Source organism: Drosophila innubila, chromosome X (genome assembly GCF_004354385.1).
Source record: "Drosophila innubila isolate TH190305 chromosome X, UK_Dinn_1.0, whole genome shotgun sequence".
In the NCBI taxonomy this organism is placed as follows: Eukaryota; Metazoa; Arthropoda; class Insecta; order Diptera; family Drosophilidae; genus Drosophila; species Drosophila innubila.
Window position 1 is genome coordinate 16,922,567 of NC_047626.1, and position 24,596 is coordinate 16,947,162.

The 24,596-nt window shown below is 36.0% G+C and overlaps 7 protein-coding genes across 14 annotated transcripts; 4 read left to right on the forward strand and 3 right to left on the reverse strand.

The window, feature by feature from the left end:
* Positions 1-329: 329 nt before the first annotated feature.
* On the forward strand, positions 330-3,606 carry LOC117794266 (GTP-binding nuclear protein Ran). The gene is made up of 3 exons (XM_034634856.1): positions 330-482; positions 2,090-2,614; positions 3,111-3,606. Exons 2-3 carry the CDS (start codon positions 2,180-2,182, stop codon positions 3,324-3,326), a joined length of 651 nt encoding a protein of 216 aa, XP_034490747.1. The 5' UTR covers positions 330-482; positions 2,090-2,179; the 3' UTR covers positions 3,327-3,606.
* Positions 1,286-23,192, forward strand: LOC117794261 (kinesin-like protein Klp10A). Of its 6 annotated transcripts, none has more exons than XM_034634847.1 (6): positions 13,894-14,086; positions 15,326-15,870; positions 15,937-16,694; positions 19,430-19,676; positions 19,744-20,529; positions 22,195-23,192. In XM_034634847.1, the coding sequence occupies exons 2-6, from the start codon at positions 15,529-15,531 to the stop codon at positions 22,513-22,515; spliced, it is 2,454 nt and encodes an 817-aa protein (XP_034490738.1). In that variant the 5' UTR covers positions 13,894-14,086; positions 15,326-15,528; the 3' UTR covers positions 22,516-23,192. The 6 variants fall into 6 exon arrangements, with proteins under 6 accessions (XP_034490741.1, XP_034490739.1, XP_034490738.1 ...); XM_034634849.1 differs by having other exon boundaries at positions 13,895-14,086; positions 15,326-15,859; positions 16,187-16,694; XM_034634850.1 differs by lacking the exons at positions 13,894-14,086; positions 15,326-15,870 and adding an exon at positions 1,286-1,292 and having other exon boundaries at positions 16,058-16,694.
* On the reverse strand, positions 3,912-4,552 carry LOC117794269. The gene is made up of 3 exons (XM_034634860.1): positions 4,401-4,552; positions 4,176-4,338; positions 3,912-4,110 (listed from the first exon to the last, which is right to left on the reverse strand). The coding sequence occupies exons 1-3, from the start codon at positions 4,480-4,482 to the stop codon at positions 4,029-4,031; spliced, it is 327 nt and encodes a 108-aa protein (XP_034490751.1). The 5' UTR covers positions 4,483-4,552; the 3' UTR covers positions 3,912-4,028.
* LOC117794267 lies at positions 6,074-6,700 on the reverse strand. The gene is made up of 3 exons (XM_034634858.1): positions 6,558-6,700; positions 6,363-6,495; positions 6,074-6,290 (listed from the first exon to the last, which is right to left on the reverse strand). Exons 1-3 carry the CDS (start codon positions 6,679-6,681, stop codon positions 6,170-6,172), a joined length of 378 nt encoding a protein of 125 aa, XP_034490749.1. The 5' UTR covers positions 6,682-6,700; the 3' UTR covers positions 6,074-6,169.
* On the forward strand, positions 8,140-8,891 carry LOC117794268. The gene is made up of 3 exons (XM_034634859.1): positions 8,140-8,294; positions 8,471-8,603; positions 8,677-8,891. The coding sequence occupies exons 1-3, from the start codon at positions 8,180-8,182 to the stop codon at positions 8,774-8,776; spliced, it is 348 nt and encodes a 115-aa protein (XP_034490750.1). The 5' UTR covers positions 8,140-8,179; the 3' UTR covers positions 8,777-8,891.
* LOC117794271 (venom peptide HsVx1) lies at positions 9,461-9,958 on the forward strand. Its single transcript, XM_034634862.1, has 3 exons — positions 9,461-9,574; positions 9,638-9,746; positions 9,813-9,958. The coding sequence occupies exons 1-3, from the start codon at positions 9,508-9,510 to the stop codon at positions 9,907-9,909; spliced, it is 273 nt and encodes a 90-aa protein (XP_034490753.1). The 5' UTR covers positions 9,461-9,507; the 3' UTR covers positions 9,910-9,958.
* On the reverse strand, positions 9,938-12,631 carry LOC117794265 (trithorax group protein osa). 3 transcript variants are annotated; one of them, XM_034634855.1, is made up of 2 exons: positions 12,491-12,631; positions 9,938-12,413 (listed from the first exon to the last, which is right to left on the reverse strand). In XM_034634855.1, the coding sequence occupies exon 2, from the start codon at positions 12,403-12,405 to the stop codon at positions 11,476-11,478; it is 930 nt and encodes a 309-aa protein (XP_034490746.1). In that variant the 5' UTR covers positions 12,406-12,413; positions 12,491-12,631; the 3' UTR covers positions 9,938-11,475. The 3 variants fall into 3 exon arrangements, with proteins under 3 accessions (XP_034490746.1, XP_034490745.1, XP_034490744.1); XM_034634854.1 differs by having other exon boundaries at positions 9,938-12,416; XM_034634853.1 differs by having other exon boundaries at positions 9,938-12,432.
* Positions 23,193-24,596: the final 1,404 nt, after the last annotated feature.

Consider the following 24,596-nt stretch of genomic DNA (forward strand, 5'->3'; position numbering starts at 1 on the left):
TAAATTTATTTTAAGTTCATTTAGCAATAATTTATTAAATTTGATACAAATTAGATAAAATAAATATTTATCAAGGTTGGAAGTTCCCCACTCCTCGGGGGTAAATGTTGTGTAACTTAATTTAATTCCATTTAATCAAAAATTCCAGGGTAAAATGCTAGCTTAAAAATTATAAGATCTTTAGATTTTGATATGTATATTTTTTTTTTTTTTTGGAAAAGATACAAAAATTCAGAAATGTACGAATTTTTTTAAGTGCAAAAAAATTGAGCCAGATCGGAAATTTTTACCGGGACCAACCTTTTGGGCCGGGTGGCAGCTCCGACGCTTGAGCTGTGTACATTGGCCACACTGCGAATTATATTACCAGTAGAAAAACCAAGAGAACCCAGTACAGTGGTCATTTCTGTGTCCGTGCTGTTGAAAGAAACGTTTAGCCAGTGTGATCTCGCTAATTGTTGAAACGAAAACAAAGCCAGCATGTAAGTAAAATGAAATTACTGTACGCTCTGCTAACATCAACAAGGTTGTCAAGATTTGCAAAATAAACGTCTAGAAATCGCGATGATGACGACGACGGCGTCGCTATTCGGTCATCGGTGGGTGGTCTACGTCTAGTAAATCTGCTGTTGGTTAAAATGTGCGAATTTCCACTCAATTAAACTATATAAATTGTGTATTTATTACCAATATATTCAACAGCAACAACTTGCAACTTGATTTGCCAGCGTTATTATTGTGCCCACTGTGCGGTCTAAGGCCGGCGTCGCACGACGTGGTTTCGCTGCCGCTGCCGCGTGTTGTCTGCCATTGGCGATTATTTGGGGCCATGTCAACATGGTTACTTCTGACCTAGGCACTTACATTCAATCTTAAGCCACATTCAATATTTTGCGCCGTTTACATTTGTGGAATGGCCGAAAAACTTTGCCCATAAACGGGCACTCGACAAATTTTGTGAGGTTAAACATGAACATGCAGTTGAAAAAGAAAAAAAAATTTGCGTCATGTTTCAGACAGCGGCGCGTGTATTGGCGTCGGGGCATGTGTACATATACATGCATACATATAAATCGCAATGTTTCTGTGTGTGTGTGTGTGAGTGTGTCTATGCGTTAGCATTTGTTATTTGATTGTGTTTTATTAATACAACTGTTGCATTTGTATTCTGCAATTCGTGCGAAATACTACTGCAACTGCACTTGGCCCATTATATTCTTTGTTTGCCTGGCTTACATTTTGGCGCGCTTTAAATGCGTCTTCTGCCGCTGCTGCAGCAACAGCAGCCGCTTGTTCTCTCTCTCTCTCGCTCTCTCTGTCTTTTCGGTGGTTTGCTTGCTCGCTCGCACTGCCAGGGTTGTTTGTCGTTTTGCGTGTGTGTGTTTTGCTGCTGATTCAGCAGCATTAACGCATTTCAATAATTTGGGCAAAAAGATTCTCAAACATTCTGTGATGGAATGACACTTTTAAATATTGGCAAATTACGATTTGGCGGGCTTCTTTTAAAAATGTATTATATGTACATATGTAGGTGTAAAAGTTTAAAATTACAGGGTATATCGTTTGCTGACTTTGTGTTAAAACTTTTGTTTATGCTGTAGAATTGCAAGTGTCGATAACTAAAATGTGTTATTTAGTTGAAAGTATCATTCTACTATTATGCTTACATAAAGATGACGACAACAACAACAACAGCAGCCAAAGGAATGTGTCTGTTTCCTCTCTCACGGCATCGTCGCATGCTACCTGCACACATAAACATATAAGCACACATATACACAGCAGCTGCAATTTTGTTAGGGTCTCTTGCATTTCGCTTTACTCTTGTCTTCACTCTGAGTGTGACAGAGAGAGGAGTGAGTGAGAGAGAGTGTCTAGAGATGACAACAGCTGTTGTCCTTTGGCGCGCTTTGCAGCCACCTTTGCTTATTCTTTAGTTCAACCTTTACCTTTAGCCGTTTCTGCCCTTCGCTATTCGCATTCGCATTGCGCTCGCCGCTCACACAACACCACAACACTACAATAGTTTTTCAAATAAAATATATATAAAGCTAAATAAACGAAAACTAATCGATAAACATACTTGCAGCAACAGCATCGGAAGGAAATAACGTGATTTGGTGACTTGTGTATAGATTATTTTTATTCGAAATCCAAGAAGAAGAATAAATAATCAATCATGACTCAGGAGGGACAGGATATGCCAACGTTCAAGTGCGTGCTGGTCGGCGATGGTGGCACCGGTAAAACAACATTCGTTAAACGCCATATGACCGGCGAATTTGAGAAGAAATATGTTGCCACACTCGGCGTTGAGGTGCATCCGTTGATCTTTCACACCAATCGCGGCGCCATCCGTTTCAATGTCTGGGACACAGCTGGCCAAGAGAAATTTGGCGGACTACGCGATGGCTATTACATTCAGGGACAATGTGCCGTCATCATGTTCGATGTCACATCGCGTGTCACGTACAAGAATGTGCCCAACTGGCACAGAGATCTGGTCCGTGTCTGTGAGAATATACCCATTGTTCTCTGTGGCAACAAAGTCGACATCAAGGATCGAAAGGTCAAGGCCAAAAGCATTGTGTTTCACCGAAAGAAAAACTTGCAGGTGAGTTGCTTACTTTTTATTTATATATATTTATAATTTAACGAAAAAATGCGTGCAAAAGTATAGCATCAACATTGAATTAGACAAAGATAAACAAATGGAAAGAGAGAGTCAGAGAGAGAGAGAGAGAAGTAAAGCTGAGACAGGCATATGGGGAAATAAAAGAATAATGGGGAATAACGTATTTCCGGGGCAAATAGTTGGATTTGAAGAAATGGAAGGTAAAGAAAATAGGTAGAAATAAATAGAAATATATCTGTATATTATATATTACAATATTGTTGTTGTAGTGTATTTCTTTAATTAAAAAGACCTAAACATTTTTAAGATTGCTAGATCTAAAAATAAAATAAGGATAGATTGAAGATTTAAGGGAAGCAGCTCAAGTTATCTTTATGAGATACTCAATGTTGATGCTTTTTACATGCCTTGAGATGTAATTGAATGTATTTGAAATTGTTATTAATGCAGTTATGTTTTTTCATTATATTTCTAGTACTACGATATCTCCGCTAAATCGAATTACAATTTCGAGAAACCATTCCTTTGGCTGGCCCGCAAACTGGTTGGCGATCCCAATTTAGAGTTTGTGGCAATGCCGGCGCTGCTGCCACCAGAGGTCAAAATGGACAAAGACTGGCAGATTCAAATTGAGCGCGATTTGCAGGAGGCGCAGGCGACCGCTTTGCCCGATGAGGATGAGGATCTATAAGCATTAGTTAACAACAACAACAACAACAAACAAACAAACAAAATAAATAAAAACAAATACAAAATGAAAAGAAAACACTAAAAGAAGCAAATACATAACTGAAATAAACAAAACACAGGGTGAACAAGAAACAATTTATGCATTGAAATTCAACTATATTCAAGACGAAGAAGAAGATGAGCACACACACAGAACACTCACACACCCCCTACACTACACAACATCTTCATCTTGCAACACTGTGGCCCACATTATTATTTAACTATTATGTAAACGTAATTAATTTTTTGTTTTTTTTTTTTTTGCTTTAATCCTATATTTTGTTGTCAGGCGTTCAACAATTTTAATAATACATACATTTGAAAATGATAGTAAGAACAACAACAAAATCAACAACACACATTACCAGAGAAAATGTCTTAAAGTAAGTGAAATTAAGAGAAAAGCTCTAAGGAAAGTAACAACAACAAAAGAAACAAAACAATTATGGCGATTTAAATGGATAAAACACAATAAATAGCTAAGACAAATAATAAAAAAAAGAGAAAAAACATTAAGAACTAAAAAAAAAAACATGAATATGAATGTGGAATACGAAGAAAATTGTTATTCATTACGAGTAAGAGAGTTAAGAAAATCATTTTTATAAACTTTTGTTATAATATGTATGAATACCCATATATGTGTCACATCCTTTCCACATTAGGGGCATTTGACACAGCAGGCGGGAAAGACGCCCGTAAAACGTTGCTTGTTCAAGCATGTGACTTTATGCTGGGCACAGCTGGATTAAATAGGGATAAAGTTGAGATATCTACATGAATGGATCATCATTTTTGGATCACTTACTCTTCCACAGTGGTCTTGAAAGTGTCGGTGCAGATGGCGCGTTTCAGGCATTTGCCTTCCTTGCCAAAATCCACATAATCCTGTCCCTTCCTCAGCAGCGGCAAATACTTGAGAAATATGGTCTCATCTTCGGAATTGCGATATGTGCAAACTGGTTCGCTGACTGTGTACGAGCTAATAAATTCCAGGAATCCTTAGTTTTTAAATGGTCTTAATTATACATACCGCTCTCACAGGATTTGGACATCATCAGCAGCAGCATCGTCAGAGCAATTGTTGCCCCCAACAATGTCGACACGTTCAACATCTTCTAGGAGTTCTGTAAAACGTTGATTGTAGATTGTAGACTGTAGACTGCAGACTGTCGACTGAAAGTCGTCAACTGAACCTGTTTGCTATATATACCCAAGTATCTATCCACTTTGTGATGCGCAAATCTGAATTTCTAATTCAAACTTGTGATCAGATCATCACGACTTAGGAACATGCGCCACACACTTGACATTCGCTATGAATAATATTTTTTACGTAGAGCATACGTGATTCTTATAGGTCCGATCGGTTTAGCTATGTAGTCTGTATGCCCACAATTTGCATTTTAATTGTATAATTGTCGGAATATGTGTATTTAGCAACCCCTAACTGTTCTACGTCTGTGGTCTTTCCCTTCAACAAGTTGGGATTAAATTAATTGCATCAAAGCTCATCAATTTGTCCTCGCTATTATCCAGTATAGTATCAAGCTCTAAAAACCCTCGAAAAGTGCATTCATGTGTTAAAAAACTGTTATTGTCAATACGCCAAATCTTAAAGTAACTGATTACAGTTTAGATCAGTTTTCAATGGATAGTGTTACATAACAAAATGTTAATGCAGAGTTATGTATAGATGGGCAGACTCATGTAGAAGAGAATTGTTTATTCTCAGCGTCTGATTTCACCAGATTGCTCTATTCTGATACTCTATATTTCATTCGGAGAGTATCAATTAAATAAATATTGCTTTTGCGATATAATAGGATATTACAAAATATAGAATATAATAGAAAAAATGCATGATTGTTCAGAAAGCGCTTTTAAAGTTGAGCACATTCAGTAAGCATTTAACACAAAAAAGAATAAATCTTTCGATTCTCACATGAAAAGTATGCAAGATATTTATATGAAAGTTGTACATAATATAGAATTATTCAGCATCATTAACATAGTAAATAAGTTTTACATTCATACATATTTTAATTTTATATTTATACAGTTAGCAGTATTCAGTATTTCATATTCTTTGTCAAAGTCTTACAATAATTTCTTATGCTACGGATTTATTTCGAAGGGGTTAAAGTGGAAATTAAATAATTATTTTGGTTATGAAACAACTTTTAGTTATTATAGCAATTTCAGCCCAAGTGGGCAAAATTAGTTTCCAACTCTTTGTGAAACAACTTAAAATAAATCTAGAAATGTTTCATTTTGACGGAATCTGCACTCCCCAGTGTGGAAAGGGATGTCGGTAGGTTGTATGGAATACCAGCTGCTGCTCTCAGTGTTATGTTTTGGTAAGTGGCGCCAGAGAGGCGCACAAGCACTCGGGCGAAAATTTAAATTAGCAAGTCCACCTGCTCAAGCAAAAGAGGCATATCTTACACCTTGTAAAGAACTGGTGTACATTTTTATTTATTCATTGTATAGAAATAAACACAGTTACGAGTGTATGCTATAATTAAATTATATCTATATATATAGCTAAATCTTAATTCCCTGGATAACATAAAAGTCCAGCTGCAGCATTGTTGCACATTGAAAGGTAAGTAAAGCTATTGTTTTGTCCCGACTTTTTAGACACTTCAGATACAGCTGTTATAATAAAGATGTGAAAAGAACTTGTAAATAAAATACTCGTCATTTTCACGCATTGAAGATGATTATTATTTTTAAGAGAATAATGCATAACATATAGGAAACAGTATTACAATTTTGAGGTAAGGTATAAAATTATTTCTAGATATTATTGGTATCTGACTCCTGGCACAGGAGTTTCGGGCAGCAGTGGGGAAAAGTGCGACGCATATCCGAATAGATCTTACAGTTCTTAGTAGGAATGAGATTGTGTCGACCGCAGCTGGAAATATTGAATGCATTTGAGTTGGAATTTGATTGGAATGCTTACAAGAGCTACAATATCAAAACTTACTAGCCGATCTCTAGGACAAAGTCGGGTCGACAATATATGGACTGGCAGTGTCCCTCCCGATTGATGGGTTTATATGACTGATGCTTGGGTATAGGCTGCTTTAGTTCCTCAAAGTAACACTGTCCGGGATATTCTACTCAGGCAATTAAATTAGGTAACTTAATTGTAAATTTAGCTTCTGTGATATCCTCTCACCTGGATGGATGGCATTGGCCCGATAAGCTAAATCAGCAGCGACTCCTGTAAAAAGGAGACCCACTACTAGCAACATTGGTACACCGAATCCATAACCGACTCCAGTTCTTATGGGTATTATCATAATGGTGATTATATTTTCCAAAATCTGAACTTTTTGCTTGAGCGTCGAACGTGCGACTGAAACAATTGCAATTAATTGTTGTTGCTTTTATATAAAATTAATAATAAACATTATTAAGCTTATACGCTCGCTCTCTCTTTCTCTCTCTCTCTCTCTCTCTCTCTCTTTGTGTATCTGGGTATTTGTATCTACAAGATACTCGCTGATATCTGTATCTGTTGCTGAATATGGGGCATGTGCGTCGAGACTTTTGTTTGACGATGACTTTAAACGAATGCCTCCGTTATAGTGTCTGCTTTAGCTCTAGTTTGAATTAATTAAACCATTAAACAATCCACCACCAACAATCGCCCCCTTTAACCCCCCTCCTTGGCCCCTTAGGCCCATGAAAGCGAGAGTCCATTGCCGCGAGGCGTCGCGAACTCGTGATCAGTGATGCCGAGAAAATTCAAAATATAATCAATGTGCAAAAAAAAAAAAAAACTTTGGAAGTTGATTTCCTTATTTATTACTAGCAATAAAACAATTTAATTTATGTTACTTTAAGCTTAAAGTTTTCTTGAAAATTTCTCTACATGTATTTTTTTAACCACTACAAATACATTCATGAAATTTAATATATATATAAGCGTAAAATAAAAGTGCATCACTGCTGACCTGGTTTAGGAAACTGTGGCAAGGTTGCATTGCTACAATTCTATACGACTTTAAAACAACTGAAATGTTTTTTGAACTTCAAGTTACTTGACTGAGATTAACAAATGCAAATACTCCAGTTTGCTTTAATTAACTGTTCTTGGAATTTTAAAAACAATTTAAATATACTTTGTTTTAATAAACGCATAAATATTTGCTAAAACTTGAAAAACAAAACACAATAACCACATTTTTTAACCTTTTAAATTCTACTGAAAAAAGGGTTTTTAAAATTTCCGAAAAAAAATATTATAAATAGAATAAAGTTACAGGTCAACAAACTGTTGTTGAAATACTCGGATGTCAAGGAAGCCCTCGTAAGATGAATCTTTAAATGATGTATGACTGTAACAGTCGTTATTTTTCTCCAGCTTGTGCTTTCGGCACTATGATTATAATAAAAAAAAATACTTATTATATATTTTGGTATCGTGAGAGTTTGTTTGTCGCGTTAATTTACATAATAATTTAATGTAACCGAAAATTCTATGCTCTGTAGAAAATGAATTTAAGTAGGCATATGAATAGGAAGTCTGATAATAACAATATTGATAATGCCTAGAGCACTACGAATTCAAAAGTTAATGGCTAATGGCCCACAAGTGATAAGATGTGTGAACTTATACCCACAGTAAAAAAATCAAATCAAATACTTAAGAGTACCCAAGATGCTCCTAAAAATATACGGAATATACTGTTGAGAGACTTTAAAAAATCGGAGAATTTCAAGAGCTGATAATTGTGAGAATCGTTGCCATATAAGTTGAAGCATTTTGACTGAGTTACTCAGACGGAACTCACGATGCGACTGTGGAACCTGGATATTTTGTTAGCTTTGTTGATTATTCCCTGCTCAATGCTGATACCTCATTCAGTTGGTTTCAGTTTACAATATCGTGGGAATACCAAACATCCCAGTAAGTCTATATGTTAGACGATTTGAAGACAAACTTATATTGAATTCAGATTCTTATTTATTTATTTATTGTTAAACCATAGACAGCCGGAACAAACATTTAATTTTTATTTGCAAAAATAATATTAAGAAACATTTAAAAATGAAAGTAACAATTTTATATTTAAATGCAATTAGCGTTACCCGATCATTGTTACTATGATGAACTGCAACTTGCCGTACCGTTGAACGATACCGTCTTTCCGGTAAATGAGTCATACTTCTGCGCCAAAGTCTATTGTCGGGAGGATTATGTGCTCATGATCAAGCAGTAAGTACTCTACCATTTAACTATACAATTATACAATCTATATACATATATAATATTTTCCCCCGATTTGTAGCTGTGATCGCATGCAGTTGCGGAATGATTGTCAATTTACACCCTACAACTATACACTACCCTATCCGGATTGCTGTGCCCAACTTGTTTGCCCAAATTGAGTTTCGATATTCCTTATACTGTTTGAAAATATGCAGGAAATTGTTAAAAATGCATATTCGTTACGATTTACTTAAATAAACTATCTAAAATACTGAAGTAGATAATATCCTTTTCCAATGTGTTTTTAAGCTTAGCGAATTTTAATTTTATATAAAAACATTTCATGCACAGAACAATTTTAATTTCGAATAAAGAGTTCTGAAAAATGGATAAATTCTACAAAATGGATAAATTCCACAATTTTAAACGTACGACAGTTTCCTTTGTACTAAAGATATATAAATCCTAAATAACTATCAGATAAAAGTTGTAAATAGTTGTAAAAATCTAAAATATTTTCGTTAAAATATGTCTATATAACTGTTACTGATGCACTAACAGACACCCTACCCCACAGCTACTACGTACTTGTATAACTTTTTGTTTTTATTAATACTCGGATGCGATGGCAATGAAATTTTCAGAATAGCAAGATGATATGATAACCTATACGTCTAACAAAAACTAATATAGTCAATATACTTTTTTGGTTGATTATAATCTGTATTGGAATTGAAAATAATAATGCTAATAGTAGAAAACTTAGCTGAGTGGTGTCTAATAAATTTGTTATAGTTTCTGCTATGAAAAGGTTATCTGTAATAAGGCTCTCATAAATTGGATTGACTTTGAGAAGAAGAGCTCAGTTAAACACAGATTGTCTGGCTGAAAGATCATTAGTAGAGTTACAATGCTGCCGGTGACATTTGTGCTCTGTACTCTGGTTCTGGGTGCTCACCTGATGCTTGTGCTGGGCTGTATGTATTTTAAGGTTTCGATAACGCGATCTTGAATAATTAGATATAATGAAATTCTTTCAGTTGACTGCGAGTATAAGGGTCAAAAGTTCATGGCAGGTGAAAATCTTCATTTGCAGGATGAATGTGCGCTGTTTACGTGTCACAGTCCCGTGCTATCTTCAACTTTAAGGTAATTAATTTAAATTATAGAATATCATTTCAAAAATATTGTAATTCAATTAAAATCCATTGACAGCTGTCCTTCGGTTGTTCGTGCGCTGCCCTGTAGAAAGTTGAAAGGTGATGTAAGCAAGCCCTTTCCAGAATGTTGTCCTCGCCTCGATTGTTCATAAACGAAAGTAGATATACAAGTATCATAAATAAAACCAATATATCTCTTTATTCGATTTTGGTTTGGTATACATACATGTTTGAACTTAGACATATAACTAAAATATATATGTATATGTATATATATTTAGGTATGCCTCTCGTTTTATGTATTAGCCAGACGTTTTGAATATATATATTTTTTCATATGTTTGTATAGTTCTCTAAAATAACTTTTAAGATTTCTATACACTTCACGTAACTGAACTGAACTTGTCCAGTGTTGTGATTAGTTGTACACAATGATCTAGGTATATAACTCTATATACATATAAAGAGCTTTAGTATACATATTGAGTAATTGGGAGCAGTATGCTACTTAAAGCTGTACAACATCAATACAGACACACACACACACATTGAAATAAACGCGTATAAGCGTCATTTAGCAGGTGCAAACTTAGACCTATACTTATATATATATATATAGAGTTCTACATAAATTCAAATATATATATATATATATATATATAATTATATATGCATGTATATTTTTGTTGTGTGTAAAAGTTGAAGCTATCTCGCTTTCACTTCATATTTTTGTATACATACATACATACTCGTATACAATATACATATAACTTGTATAACCTGAGCTAGTCTAAACATTTTTAACTATGGTCCGGCGGCACAATTTGCCTGTTTTGTAGAATATATATATATAAATATCCATATATATATATTTTTTATTTAAAGGAAACAAAAGAAACTAACAAAAACAAAACATATTCATACAATTTTACTATTGTTTAATTATGACATTTATGTAATATTTTATATTAAAAGTATGAGCTTAAATAATAAAATGACGGCGTATTAAGTAAAAGTGAACGATAACGTAAAGTGACTAATTAAATATTTCGACACTTGTTACATTTACTCGTTACTTAAGTAGGCATAGCGAAAATAAGCATAGTTAAATATGTAAACTGAATGGTTTTAAACTTTTATAACTTTTGTAGAGTTCTTAGAGCTTAGATCTTTGATTGAAAAAAGGCAAACGAAATTTTTGAGTTGAACTTTGATTGACAGTTGTCGATTGTAAATGAGCTGAACAGGATATCTTTACTCTTTTAAACTTTTTTAACTTAGATCTTTGTATGAAAATGGGCTAAACAAATAAAATTGTCTTTAGATCTTTGATAGAAAAAAAAGAAAATTTTTTGAATTTGTTTCACTTAGATCTTTGATTGCAAATGGGCAGTAAGTGTATACATTTCGTTTTTGGAAAAAGTTTAACATATATCTTTGACTGAAAATGTGTTTAACGGAATATATGAATTTTTTTTGACATCTTTCAACTTAGATCTACATAAATTCTAGATGGAAGCAAGCAAATAAAAAAAAATAAAAAGCCACAAAATTAGATAAGCAAAATAATTGGAAACACTGTTTTCGGATTTGGAGAATCTGGACCCACTTAAATGCTAAATTTTTCACCATGCCCATGCCTAGTAATGCCAAGCTTATGCAGTATAGTGTAGTGCTTAATCCGGCGTTGTTAAATGCGGCGTGCCGCATTCCTCCTCTCATTGGCGCGCCGCACGCTCCGTTTCCATGAGGCACTCACGCACCAGGATGCGTGCATGGACAATTCCCCTCTTGAGGCGCTCCGTGGAGCTACGCGATCCCGTGTATGTTGGCCGTATATCACGACCCATTTCTTCGATGACTGCAAGCAGCTGGGCGTACTTACTCAAGCCATTGCCGCCGGATAGGCTGCCCACCGTCGGCAGATTGGCAGTGGAGGTCAGGGGCGTTGTTATGTTCGCCGATGTCTGTGTGGTCACAACGGCCGGCGATGTTGATGGAGGCGGGTACTTGAGCTGTGATTGTGTGAGATTCAAGCCAAGATTGTTAACGTTCATGTTGCTGTTGCTGCTGCTGCTGATGTTGACGCTGTTGTTGCCATTGCCAGTGTTGCCGCCCGAACTGCCAGACGTTGTCATGTTGCGACCATTCGAGGCAGCTGCAATGTTGGCCAACGATAACGCAGCCGCTGCTGCTGCTGCTGCCGCTGCTGCTGCTGCTGCCGCTGCTGCTGAAGATGCTGACGGTGTGGCAGTGGTGTTTGATTGTTGCTGCAGCAGTGCCAACTGTGCTTGTAGAAATTGTGGCGAATACTGCAGGGCAGCAACCGCTGCTGCTGCCGCTGCCGTCGCAGCTGCACTGCTCTGGGCACTGTTACGATCCCGTTTGCTGCTGCCGCTGTTGCTGCTGCTGCTCGCGTAATCGGTGGCGCCCATATTATTGTTGTTGCTATTGGAGCTGTTGTTGCTGCTGCCACCGGCGCCAGTTCGTGAATGATGTATTGCGGATATTTGGATTTGGGGCTGCTGCTCGCGCTGTTCTCGCTGCTGTTGGTAGTTGTAGAAGTTTTGTACTTGCGAGCGTGGTATTGGTGTCACTGTGACGTCACTTAGCTTCGATTCGACAGCTTGTATGTCCATGATGTCCATTCTGCCTGCTGCTATTTATTGCTAGTGCTGTATATTTATCATTTACATATATTATGACACTGATTGGCCGATTGTGTTCACTTACCAATTTGTGTTTTGTGTTTGCAAGCTGCTTATGTTCTTCCTTTCTTGATTTTTGCGTTTTTCGTTGCAATAATTTACGCTTTCTACGCACAAACAAATCTATTTGCAACCAACCACCACAAACAAACAAACACGTACACAGTGCACTGTTGCCAGCTTAGCTATTTTATAGCTAGTTCTGACTATTTTCAGAGTTTGTTCGCTAGAAAAATTTCAAAATTACTGTTAGCTGGAAATATGGCTATTTTATATATATTTTCAGCTCAGTTTTGCTATGTATTTTTATGGTAGGACTGCGAAAAAGTGCCCACAAAAACAAATTTAGATGCTTTCAAGTCAGAAAGAGCTATTGTTCCCCCTACAAACTTGGCAGCACTTGTGTGAAAGCACCGTTTTGGCCCAAAGGCTGCCACCCTGCAACACTTGCCGATCTGGCAGCACGTACCATTTAGGGATTAATGCCAAAAATGGTAACTTTTGTTAGATTGATTTTTTGATTTTTTTTTAGAACTAAATTTGTAACTTCTCTCCTTTTGGGGTGACGAACTTTAAACCCTTCATTAAAATGTTTTCCTTAATTTCTAATTTTACATATTCATCATAATTTTTATTTATTGCAGTTATTGCATTTTGAAATTTGCATTACGAGATGTTCTGGTATATTTTAGATATAAAATTTAACGACGTTACTTCTAAATTGCAATTTGCTCCTCACTTATCTGCAAACTCGCGCAGTTTAAATTTTTCAGTATTTTTTTTTGGCAATAATTTGCCGAGGCCGGTTTCAAGCAGCTGTTGTAAATTTGAAGAGTTGTGGTCTAAATGAAAGTTATTAAAAAATCGATTTATACAGATTTTGCTTGGGAATTGCAAAATTAATGCGTTAATAAATCAGCCACTTATGCATGCGCATTTTTAAATACGTTTAATTTTAACGGATAACAAAGTCATTGGTCAGTGCTGTAAAACGCAGATCAAGACGCAGAAGAAAGAATGGCCAAGACACTGTTGCCAACTAAGCTATTTTATAGCTAGTTCTGGACATTTTTAAAAATTCGATGATCGATCTGCAATCGGTAGACAAATTTGAAAAGTTCTATTAGCCGGAAATCTGCTTGCTTAAAATGTATATTTAAATATTATTCTTATTAATATTTTTTCTACAGCTAAGCGCAAATTGAATAACGTAATGCAAAGTATTATTTTCATGCAGCCAACTTTCAGAGGAATTTATTATTTAGAATTACACAAAATAAATGGATTTTTAATAAATATATTAGATAAATTGAAAAAGTTGGCTGGTGTTTTAGCTATTTTGCTTTGCTATTTCAACTATGTTTCGAATGCTATCCAGTCAGAAACAGCTATTTTTTTCCTCTAAAAAGTTGACAACACTGGGCGAAGCAAACTGTGAACTAAAACTCTGTTGTTGACATCTGGTCGCTTTATAATTTTTATTTCGAACACACTCTTGTGATATCTAGTTGTGATCTATTCCAAAAATATAAAAGGAACCTTTTAGTAATTTTATGGATTTGTGCTATTTAATAGTTACAGGGTTAACATCGCGTGTGTTCAAATAAATGACTGTGTCGAGGTGAGCGTAAATTACAAGCTGCGTTGGCTGCAACCAACGACGGCAAAAAGTTTTGCTTTCAAAAGTTGCAAAATTTCAATTACACTTCCGCGTATAAGAGAGATGAGAGAGTGCGTGTCTGTGTAGTCTGTAGTACATGAAAGCCCTGATGCCTCCGATGCCAATATGCCAATAACTTCGCCTGCGTGCAGCTTTGTATGTGTGTATGTGTGTGTTTTCTATGTGGGAGCCGCAGCCGTCGGTCACTGCATGACGTAAAGCTGCTGCTGTGGCCGATACAACAGCGTAACGAACATACGTTTGCACATACGTTTATGTGTATGTAATTAACAACGTAAGCTCGCTGGCATTGATTAACTGCTGTTTTTTGTGTTTTTTTTTTTTTTGGTACTAACACATGCCTTATATGCATATGCACATGCATAGAAACATGCATAAATGTGTGCAGTAGTACGTGTGTGTGTGTGTGCTTGTTTGACTGTCGCTATGTGCCGCATATGCGAATAGTGTTGCACAACGCCGTAGCCGATGCATGTAAAAAAAGAAAAAGAAGAAAAACGGCGCACAAATCACAATTGGCCAATGCTTAGCGGCGCGTCGTTGCTGGCGGTTTTTTTTTATTAACATTCATGTACTCATAAGTATGTATATATATATATGTATATACATGAATGCATTTGTTTAATAATTGTGTTATCGATAACAAACGAATAAGTGACGGTTAAGCATTTGAAATTTGTGTGAATTCCATACACTCACAGACACACACAAACGCACACAAACGCACTCGCACACGCTCGCATACAAAAAAGAGCTGTGAGAGACGCCGTGAATTTGCGACCTCGACATAGAAGAAGCCAAAGCCAAAGCACAGCAGTCGGCGTCGTCGTCGTCATCGTCATTCCTTAGCAGCAGCAACAGCAGTAGCAGTAAGAGAAACAGTGACAGTAACAAGCAGCGGCAGCAGCAGTCAGCAGTGAGCGCAGCCATTTTTATGTGTTGTTGTCTCGCTTACATACATACATATATATATTTGTTGTTATTTGTGTTGTTGTTGTTGTTGGAAACCAACAAGAGTTTGTGATGTGAGTAATAAGCGGCCACTAGCGGGACACTGCAACTGTTTAGCTTGATAATTTGTGAGAACACACACACACACATACACCCACCCACATGTGTGATATATACAATTGTATTTATTTGTTTATATTAATTTTATATACATATATTCCATTACAGAAATCGACGCATGTAACCAAGCAGTTGGCCATTTCAAGGAAGGCAATAAACTACACCACACACACATATATATACACGCGCACTCACACACACACACACACACACACACACATCTATACATTCACACATACAGTAGGCAAATAAAGAAATACACTGAGAAGAAAAAGGATACAAGTGGGGAGGATCATCTCATCATTTGAATCATGGAAATGATTAACATTGGTCAAAGCGTTAAGATCAAACGCACCGATGGCCGTGTCCATGGAGCGGTTGTATCTAAACTGAATCCATCGGCACGATGCATCACCGTTGAATGGTATGAGCGTGGCGAGACCAAAGGCAAAGAGGTCGAACTGGAGGCCATACTATCACTCAATCCGGAGCTATCGCTGCCTGATGCTGTTGAAATACAGCATACAGCGCCCGAACCAAAAAAACAGGCAACAGCACCAATGAATCTATCACGAAATCCCACACAATCGACAATTGGATCTGGTGGTGGAGGTGGCGGTGGTGCTGGAGGTGGTGGTGGTGGTAGTGTTGGAGTAAGTAGTAATGTTAGTAGTGGTTTAGGCAGTTTAACCGCACGCTTGACCATGACCGGTAACCAGCTCAACAAAATCACCGAATCGAGCAACACTACGGGACCGACACATCTGGGCCAAAGTCAAAGCTATGGCAACATGTCCACGGCGAACAACACCCACCAGGCCGGTGGTGGTGCCACAGCAGCTACTGGCATGTTGCGACAACGGTATCTCAGTCAACCCAATAGCAATGCACAGACTCGCATCGCATCCGCCAGCATTAGCAACAATGTCCACAATGATCGAGCTGGTGGCGGTGGTGGTGGTGTTGGAGGTGCTGGCGGCGCCGGTGCCGGTGGCGGTGTCAATTCATCCATCACAAACAATTCAAATAATTCAACAATTCCCGCCGCCGCAGCCGGAGCACGTCGTTCTCATGCTCTCAAGGAGGTGGAACGCTTAAAGGAGAATCGCGAAAAGCGTCGCGCACGTCAAGCTGAAATGAAGGAGGAGAAGGTGGCGCTGATGAATCAGGATCCCGGCAATCCCAATTGGGAGACAGCGCAAATGATACGCGAATATCAGAATACTCTCGAATTTGTTCCACTTCTCGATGGTCAGGCGGTGGATGATCATCAAATTACCGTTTGTGTACGCAAGCGTCCACTTAGCCGCAAGGAGTTGAATCGCAAAGAGATTGATGTCATATCCGTGCCTCGCAAGGATGTCCTTATGGTGCATGAACCACGCGCCAAAGTCGATCTAACCAAATTTCTCGAGAATCACAAATTTCGCTTCGATTATGCATTCAACGATACATGCGACAATGCAATGGTATACAAGTGAGTAGATCCAACAGATATATCTGATAAACTGCATATAAATAGTTTAAAGATGACCATTAATCTTTTTTTATATTACAATTTTATGTGCTTCTTAGAGGTTGAATTCATTAATTGTGATTAACTTTAATTAAAGTGTTGTGATCATTTCTAGTTTATAGTAAGGAAACTTGAAGTATTCAGTTAAATGTAGTCAGACCTTTTTTCATATAGTTAGTTCATAAAAGTATAGTAAAATAGTGTAGATTGTACAGTGTAGAGTTTGCTTATCTTAAGATGAACAAATTTAAGATCTATTGTAACATGAAGAATTTCAAATTTATCTTGATAAGACCTTTATGAAGTTTTGGGAGATTTTCGGTTGGTTTCGATTTCGGTGACAGATTTCTCGTTTCATTTAAAGCAAAAATAATTAAAGATCTATTGTCATGATTAGTTAAATAACTTTTCTGAATGATTATGTTAAATTTGAAAGATGCTTTGGAATAAGTCAGATATACAACAGCTATAGATTTGACTTTATTAAGAATATAATATATAGAAGCTATATACAGTTGGGTTTAAATACAGTGAACATTTAAATGTTGACAACCGTATACTATTAGAAACACTTAAAAAGTGTGAAAGCAACAAAAAAAAATCGTATTTCTATTTTTAATAGATTTGAATGAAAAACTCATAATAAATGATTCTGTATTTAATGTTATTTTTAATTTACTTTCTTATTAAATGAAAGCAGCTGAAGTTCTAAATGTTTTTAGAGAGTTTTTAATGAGAACTTTTGTCAATTTGTTTTGTGGCTTAATGTTTGGTTTTCTTGACTAACACGATCTTTGTTTCAGTCATTAAATTTATGTTAACTTGTGATTGTATCCTTAAGCTGTCCTTGTCACGTGACCAGCGCCCAATGAAACAGCTGTTTGTTATTGTTTTTAGTCTACTTGGATGCTGTTGTTGTTGTTGATGTAGTTTGTTGTCGTTGTTGCGTTGGCGACATATAAAATGCGCACAAGTTGCGCTCAATAGCAACAGCAACTGACTCACACACACACACATAAACAACACACACTACACACACTTAAACAACACACACACACACACACACATGCTTAGAGGCTGGCAAACTCAAAGCGTTCGCTCCCGAAATAGCCAAGTTTCGTTGTATGACTAAACACAAAAGTTGTTCCGTCCGTCTGTCTCTCTGTCCGTCCATCTGTCCGTTTGTCTGTTTCTCTGCTTGTTTTGTGTGTTTCGGCTCGTTTGGTTTGGTTTCTGTGTTCGCCTCAATGAACTTTCAGAGTCCAGCTTTGAATTTTCATCGAACTCTCTAAAACAAAATTTTGTTTATTTATATTTTTTCTTTTTTACATTTTTTTTTGCCACTTTATTAGTTGTCTTCATTTTGTTTTGGCTCGCTATTGCCTTTTACCTTTTGTACTGCAGAGTATTTTCAAAAATAACCGTCGTTTCTTAGCATTTGTCTTACATTATATTCTTGGCTGGGAATTCAAGCAAATTCTGCTTCTGCTTTTTTTGTTTTCTTTTTTTTTTTTGGGTTTAATAACAAGCTTTCAGGTTTTCGCCTCTTGCCGCACTTGTTTGGCCTATATAGAAATACACAAATGTGTTTCTTTTTAATCTTTTTCCTTCCGGTTTCGCACATGAGTCAATGGCATAAAAACTGCTGCGCCACGTACTTAAGAAACGGTGAAACCTAATCTTTACACTGATAAGCACACTCATCGTGATGAGTGTGTGTGCGTGTGTGTGTTCTTTATTTAATTATAGCCACAAACCGCAATCAACTTAATGCATTCAAGAAATTGGCAATAAATGACGTTAATCAATATACGCAAGAAACGATTGTGATTCAAGTCAATTGTTTACCTTTCTTAAAATTGATTGTAACAACTTCTTGTATGTATTTCTTTGATTTCTCAAACTTTTATCTACTCCGGGGTTTTGTTTTATTTTTGCATCTGTCTTGTTTTTAAATATAACATAAATGTTTGTTTACCTTCTTTTTAAAAACTTAACTATAACAAGCCCTCTTTCTATGAATAAGATACACAGCTGATCAACCAAATAGACACACATTTTTTATAACCTGAGCCCATTGAAAATGGCAAAAAGGGTATAATAATGAGTTTGGCAAAATGTATGTAACAGGCAGAAGGGGGCGTGGCAGACCCACCAAAGTATATATATTCATGATCAGGATCAACAGCCGAGTCGATTGAGCTATGTCCGTCTGTCTGTCTGTCTGTCCGTCTGTCCGTCTGTTTGAGCGCGTCGATCTCAGAGACCATAAGTAGTATGAAAAACTTTTTTGTTTTTTGAGATATCTTAACCAAACTAATAGAACTTGCATTTAACTTGGTTTTGTCCATCCTGGCCGAAGTTCGTTCAAATCGGGCGACTATATCATATAGCTGTCATAAGACCGATCGGTCAAAAATCACCTTTTAGTATGAAAAAGTTTTTATTTTTTCTTAGATATCTTAACCAAACTGTTAGAACATGTTTTGAAGTTGGCTCAGGGTATCCTACTGTCGAACATGCTCGACTGTAACCGCCCACATGTTTATTTTAGAAAATGAACTTTATTATATCATTTGAAGAATATAAGATAAGAATATAATTAGAATAGAAAGCGCATTAATACGTTGCTATTTTTTTTTGTAGCTAATACTTGCAACTATAACTAAATAGTCAATCTATTTATATACACACAGATACACAGCAAAGCCGCTGGTGAAGACCATCTTTGAGGGCGGCATGGCGACATGCTTTGCTTATGGCCAGACGGGATCTGGTAAGACACATACCATGGGCGGTGAGTTCAACGGCAAGGTGCAGGACTGTAAAAATGGTATTTATGCCATGGCTGCCAAGGATGTGTTTGTCACATTGAATGGTCAGCGATATCGATCCCTTAACCTGGTCGTCTCGGCCAGTTTCTTTGAGATCTACAGCGGTAAGGTGAGTGTAAAGTGTATTAACATTTGTATAAAATTATGATTAATAATTATGAATTTTTGATTTGTAGGTCTTTGATTTGCTGGCCGATAAGCAAAAGCTGCGCGTCCTCGAGGATGGCAAGCAACAGGTGCAAGTTGTTGGCCTCACCGAGAAGGTGGTGGACAGCGTTGAGGAAGTGCTGAAACTTATACAGCATGGCAATGCAGCTCGAACGTCTGGTCAAACATCGGCTAATTCGAATTCATCACGCTCACATGCCGTATTCCAAATTGTCTTACGTCCAATGGGCAGCAGTAAAATCCATGGCAAATTCTCGTTCATTGATTTGGCGGGCAATGAGCGTGGTGTGGACACCTCATCGGCGGACAGACAAACACGCATGGAAGGTGCTGAGATCAATAAATCTCTGCTGGCATTAAAGGAGTGCATTCGTGCCTTGGGCAAACAGTCGGCGCATTTGCCATTCCGTGTGTCCAAGTTGACGCAAGTGTTGCGTGACTCATTCATTGGTGAGAAGAGCAAGACCTGTATGATTGCCATGATATCGCCGGGATTAAGCAGTTGCGAGCATACATTAAATACGCTACGCTATGCGGATCGTGTCAAGGAGCTGGTCGTTAAGGATATTGCCGAAATTGGCCATGGCGATGCCGATCCCATTGAGATAATGGATGATGACGAGGAGGAGCAACAATTGGATGAACAAGGCGTTGGCATGTCCACACATCAATCTACTCAGCATCATCATCATCATCACCATCAATCGCTGCAGCGCGGCCATAACAATAATAACAACAATAGCAAGAATGGAAATGCCGCCCACATGGATTTAGCCATGCTTAGTTCGCTGAGCGTAAGTATTTAATTATAACATTATAAATACACTTAGTTGGCCATGGAATCTTAATGTTGACAGCACTTCTTTGTACATTTTTTTTCAATTTATATATTAATAATCAAGCAAGCGTTAGCATTACATCAGTTAATCATATTTATATTTATGAATTTAACAATTTAAGAATTCTTATTTAGTAATAGATAGTATATATTTAGTAATGTCTAAGAAAATGAATCGTGTGTTAAGCGAGGCACAAATGAAGGCAAATAACATCAACAACTATAAGAAGACTGCGTCAACAACAAAGTTATCTAAAGTGGTAGTAGAACAGACAACGTCTAAACTAAAGCTAAAAGGCTCTGAAACAAATGTAACCAAAGAAATGCTAAGAACTGAAGCAAAAGTACACAAGCCACCATTTAGTTGCCGCGTTATAGCCATCTCATATATTGTACAAACAAAATTAACAAAAGTTGTTGCTGCAAATAAGCCAAAGTTGAAGCCTAGACTTTTGACCATTCAGAGCTATAAATCAAGCGAAAAGAAAAGCATTCCGAGCACCACAACCAACTATAAAAATGATTGCAAGGCGACAAGTGAACAACTGATTAAAAAACTATTGCCCTCAAATGTTTTACCTGTGCTTACCAAAGCCAAAAAGTCGTACAATACCAAAAGACTTTTCTATGTAGCTATTGATAATGATGACATTGGGAGCAAACGTTGTGTTCCACATGATTTTCAGCAGATGTTAACTGCCGCTGAACGTTATCGGAATGCGATTATAGCGCGGAAAATGAAGGAAACGGAAATAGCAAACAAATATTTACCCAAATGTGATGCCAATTTGTTGGAGACATTGTTGCCACCGCCACTTCAATTTGCTGACCTTAAGGACGATGAGAAGTTTTGGAAATGGCGTATGGATCGCAAAAATACCGTTACCCTTTATCATATTCCAAAATTACAAAAACCTGACAGTCATCCGCCAAAAGACAAGTGTCGGGGAAAACTTAATTTACGTAGGTTTAGTGTCTATCTCTCTCTTTACACCCTTTACACAGGCAACGGAACAATAACTAGGTGCTTTTTCTAAATACCCTGTAGAGTTGAACAATTCTTTAAACCAGGGATGGGCAGCCAAATTCTGCAAGTGAGCTCTATCCACCATGTCGGTATAGTTTCGACTAGATTTCACTTAGCTGTCCTTATAATTATTACTATTTTTGCACCTCGTACTGTATTCGATTGCAATTTGTAAACTGTCCTTTCTATCGCTAGATTCAAGACAAACCAAATGAAAACCTGTGTGTTGGAATTCGAAATCCTGTCAATCCAAAACGACGTTGATATCCTCGTATACATACACTCATCTACAGAAATAAATTCAATGGGTGTATTTTTATTGCTATTTGGTCCAAATGATGTTCTAAATTCTGGATAAATTATATTAAGTGAACGCACTTTTTTTTACTACCTGAATAAATAAAAACCATAAAATGTATATAACGAAATGTGCTGAATGAAAGTCGAATTCAGTCGCAAGCAGATGCTTTGGGTCTCTAGAATATTATCATATAGTATATATCAAAATAAATGTTAAGTAAACTTATAATATACGATTTTGATATTTAAGATAAAAAGAATTGATCAAATTATTGTTTTTTCGACTGCTTGCAGGAACACGATATGTCGGAAGAGCTGATTGTGCAACATCAGGCGATTGATGATCTGCAGCAGACTGAGGAGATGGTCGTTGATTATCATCGTAGTGTTAATGCCACTCTGGAGAGTTTCCTAGCCGAATCGAAGGCCCTATATGATCTAACGAACTATGTTGATTATGATCAGGATGCGTATTGTAAGAGGGGCGAGACAATGTTCTCAACGCTTTTGGATATCGCCATACAATGTCGTGATATGATGACCGAATATCGCACCAAATTGGCCAAGGAGGAGATGTTGTCTTGCAATTTTAAGCCAACAAATAACAAGCGTTAGGCAAGTTCCAGAAGCCCAGCAACAATAATAATAACAACAACAACAACCAATAACAGTAACAATAACAGCATTAACAATAATATAAAATGAACAGCAAAAACAACAACAACAACAACTATGTCAGCTATTCAATAATTTTGCATAGTGCATTGATTTTTTGTTCTAAGTTATTTTAAATTTTGAATATCCTTCCCTTTGATAGAATAATGAAGGAAAAAAGAAACAAACTACAATTACTAACAGTATCAAATAAAAAGAAAAAAAATACATTTCTTATCCTATAGCTGACATTTGTATGTAGTTGACTTACGGTAAATACACACTCACACTAACACACACATACACTCATCCTGAAAATCCCTTCCATCCCAAATCACAAGTTGTGTGTTTTTTTTTTAATTAAATAATTTTAAATCATCTCAAGTTGCACAATAATAAAATTCATAAGTGTTTTTCATATAAATTTCGAATTTTTTCATTATTTAAAAAAAAAGACTATAAAAATCACAAGTTAACTGTAGAAAAAAGGGACAGCTTGCGACAGTTACACTTGCTCATTCACTCATTCACACGTTTGTCTCTTTTCGTGCACTCTCTCTCTCTCTCTCTCTCTGTTTCTTATTAACTCTCTCTCACACACATTCGCATGCAAACTGAGTCAAGCTTAAAAACAAAAAACAAATAGCAAGAAAATTAAATGGACAAATTGCCTAAAACAAAAATACTAAAACTAAAAGACGTTTAAATATTTATAATAATATAAAGTTAAACAAAAAACCTGTTCCATTAGAAAATGCAACAAGAGTCATGTTTGTTTGTGTGAACGATAGAAAAAAAAAAGGAAGAAAAGATAGAAAGAAAAAGACATTTATTTTATACATATTATAATATTTTACTTACATAATTCTTAACACATATTTTACATAATGTGAGATTCCATTATTTTTCGCTCCTCTGATTACATTTTACAACTATTTGATAATTACACATTGTATTTATTTTGAAAGGCCACAAAAACTGTATTTAATTTGTATTAATTAATTGAAAATTACTACTCTCACCAAAACCAATTTACGTATTGCTTTATAATTTTTACATATTTAACATATATAAAAACATACATATATATATAAACATAAACACAACCAAAAGGGCTGAATGAATTTAAAAAAACCGCCATTTTCCAGTTGATTTTTTTCTTTTTCTTTATTTTAAATTTTTTGATTTTGTATTATTTTGTTTAACATGTTTGAGCAACGACTTTTGACAAACAATTTAAGTGCAGTTGAGATTGGAGATTTGTTTTTGCATTTCGTTTAGCATATAAATTATATACTAATATTTATTTTACACTTAATTCTTACCTAACAGCAAAGACAAAACACACACACAAAGAATACAAAATTCTTTTTATAAGAAACACAAAAAAAAAAAAATGCATAATAATGAAAATGAAAGCAAAAACAAAATGGTAAATAAAATGTTGTAGCTTAGCCTTATAATACATATGTGTATGTGTGTGTGTGTGAGTGTTAATTTGCATTATCACACATGCATGTACATATGTATGTGCTTCTCTTAAGATACTTAACCAATCCAAAAAAAATGTTTAACAATTCTGTTATTTGATTGCATTTCTCAAGAGCACTAAAATGATAACCCACAGAAAATGGGCAAAAATAAGTCCTACTTACTACGTACATATAGTATATATAAATTTAACCATATTTTTTGACCCAAATCCTAATTAAACAAGAAAAAAAAACATGTTAAAAACAATGAAACGACAAAATAATTATAATATTAATAATGCCACTGGACAGAGTGCTTCGATATTACACAGTATAATACAAAAAATGAAAATAAATTGTTAGAACTCGGAATCTAATAATGTATTATTAAATATAAATATTAATTTATATTGTAATAAAACTGAATATAAACAAATTCTTCGTTTTTTTTATGACCATTATGCTTCCAATAGGATATTCATTAATACGAATTTCAAAATAGGCGGTCACGTATTCTAAGTTAGAGTGCTGGAAATTGCTAAAAATACTTATCGATTTCAAGTGTTGCTG

What these genes read in the sequence shown, in the direction of transcription:
- LOC117794271 (XM_034634862.1), top strand. Translation starts at nt 9,508, where the DNA reads ATGCTGCCGGTGACATTTGTGCTCTGTACTCTGGTTCTGGGTGCTCAC. An exon ending in CCTGATGCTTGTGCTGGGCT is followed by an intron (nt 9,575 to 9,637) that starts GTATGTATTTTA and finishes AAATTCTTTCAG; the next exon opens with TTGACTGCGAGTATAAGGGT. An exon ending in GTGCTATCTTCAACTTTAAG is followed by an intron (nt 9,747 to 9,812) that starts GTAATTAATTTA and finishes ATCCATTGACAG; the next exon opens with CTGTCCTTCGGTTGTTCGTG.
- LOC117794266 (XM_034634856.1), top strand. Translation starts at nt 2,180, where the DNA reads ATGACTCAGGAGGGACAGGATATGCCAACGTTCAAGTGCGTGCTGGTC. An exon ending in ACCGAAAGAAAAACTTGCAG is followed by an intron (nt 2,615 to 3,110) that starts GTGAGTTGCTTA and finishes TTATATTTCTAG; the next exon opens with TACTACGATATCTCCGCTAA.
- LOC117794265 (XM_034634855.1), bottom strand. Translation starts at nt 12,405, where the DNA reads ATGGACATCATGGACATACAAGCTGTCGAATCGAAGCTAAGTGACGTC.
- LOC117794267 (XM_034634858.1), bottom strand. Translation starts at nt 6,681, where the DNA reads ATGATAATACCCATAAGAACTGGAGTCGGTTATGGATTCGGTGTACCA. An exon ending in GGCCAATGCCATCCATCCAG is followed by an intron (nt 6,496 to 6,557) that starts GTGAGAGGATAT and finishes TTGCCTGAGTAG; the next exon opens with AATATCCCGGACAGTGTTAC. An exon ending in TTTGTCCTAGAGATCGGCTA is followed by an intron (nt 6,291 to 6,362) that starts GTAAGTTTTGAT and finishes CAATATTTCCAG; the next exon opens with CTGCGGTCGACACAATCTCA.
- LOC117794268 (XM_034634859.1), top strand. Translation starts at nt 8,180, where the DNA reads ATGCGACTGTGGAACCTGGATATTTTGTTAGCTTTGTTGATTATTCCC. An exon ending in TGGGAATACCAAACATCCCA is followed by an intron (nt 8,295 to 8,470) that starts GTAAGTCTATAT and finishes AAATGCAATTAG; the next exon opens with CGTTACCCGATCATTGTTAC. An exon ending in TATGTGCTCATGATCAAGCA is followed by an intron (nt 8,604 to 8,676) that starts GTAAGTACTCTA and finishes CCCGATTTGTAG; the next exon opens with CTGTGATCGCATGCAGTTGC.
- LOC117794261 (XM_034634845.1), top strand. Translation starts at nt 15,529, where the DNA reads ATGGAAATGATTAACATTGGTCAAAGCGTTAAGATCAAACGCACCGAT. An exon ending in TTGAGATCTACAGCGGTAAG is followed by an intron (nt 19,677 to 19,743) that starts GTGAGTGTAAAG and finishes TTTGATTTGTAG; the next exon opens with GTCTTTGATTTGCTGGCCGA. An exon ending in CCATGCTTAGTTCGCTGAGC is followed by an intron (nt 20,530 to 22,194) that starts GTAAGTATTTAA and finishes GACTGCTTGCAG; the next exon opens with GAACACGATATGTCGGAAGA.
- LOC117794269 (XM_034634860.1), bottom strand. Translation starts at nt 4,482, where the DNA reads ATGTTGAACGTGTCGACATTGTTGGGGGCAACAATTGCTCTGACGATG. An exon ending in GTCCAAATCCTGTGAGAGCG is followed by an intron (nt 4,339 to 4,400) that starts GTATGTATAATT and finishes GCTCGTACACAG; the next exon opens with TCAGCGAACCAGTTTGCACA. An exon ending in TTCAAGACCACTGTGGAAGA is followed by an intron (nt 4,111 to 4,175) that starts GTAAGTGATCCA and finishes TATTTAATCCAG; the next exon opens with CTGTGCCCAGCATAAAGTCA.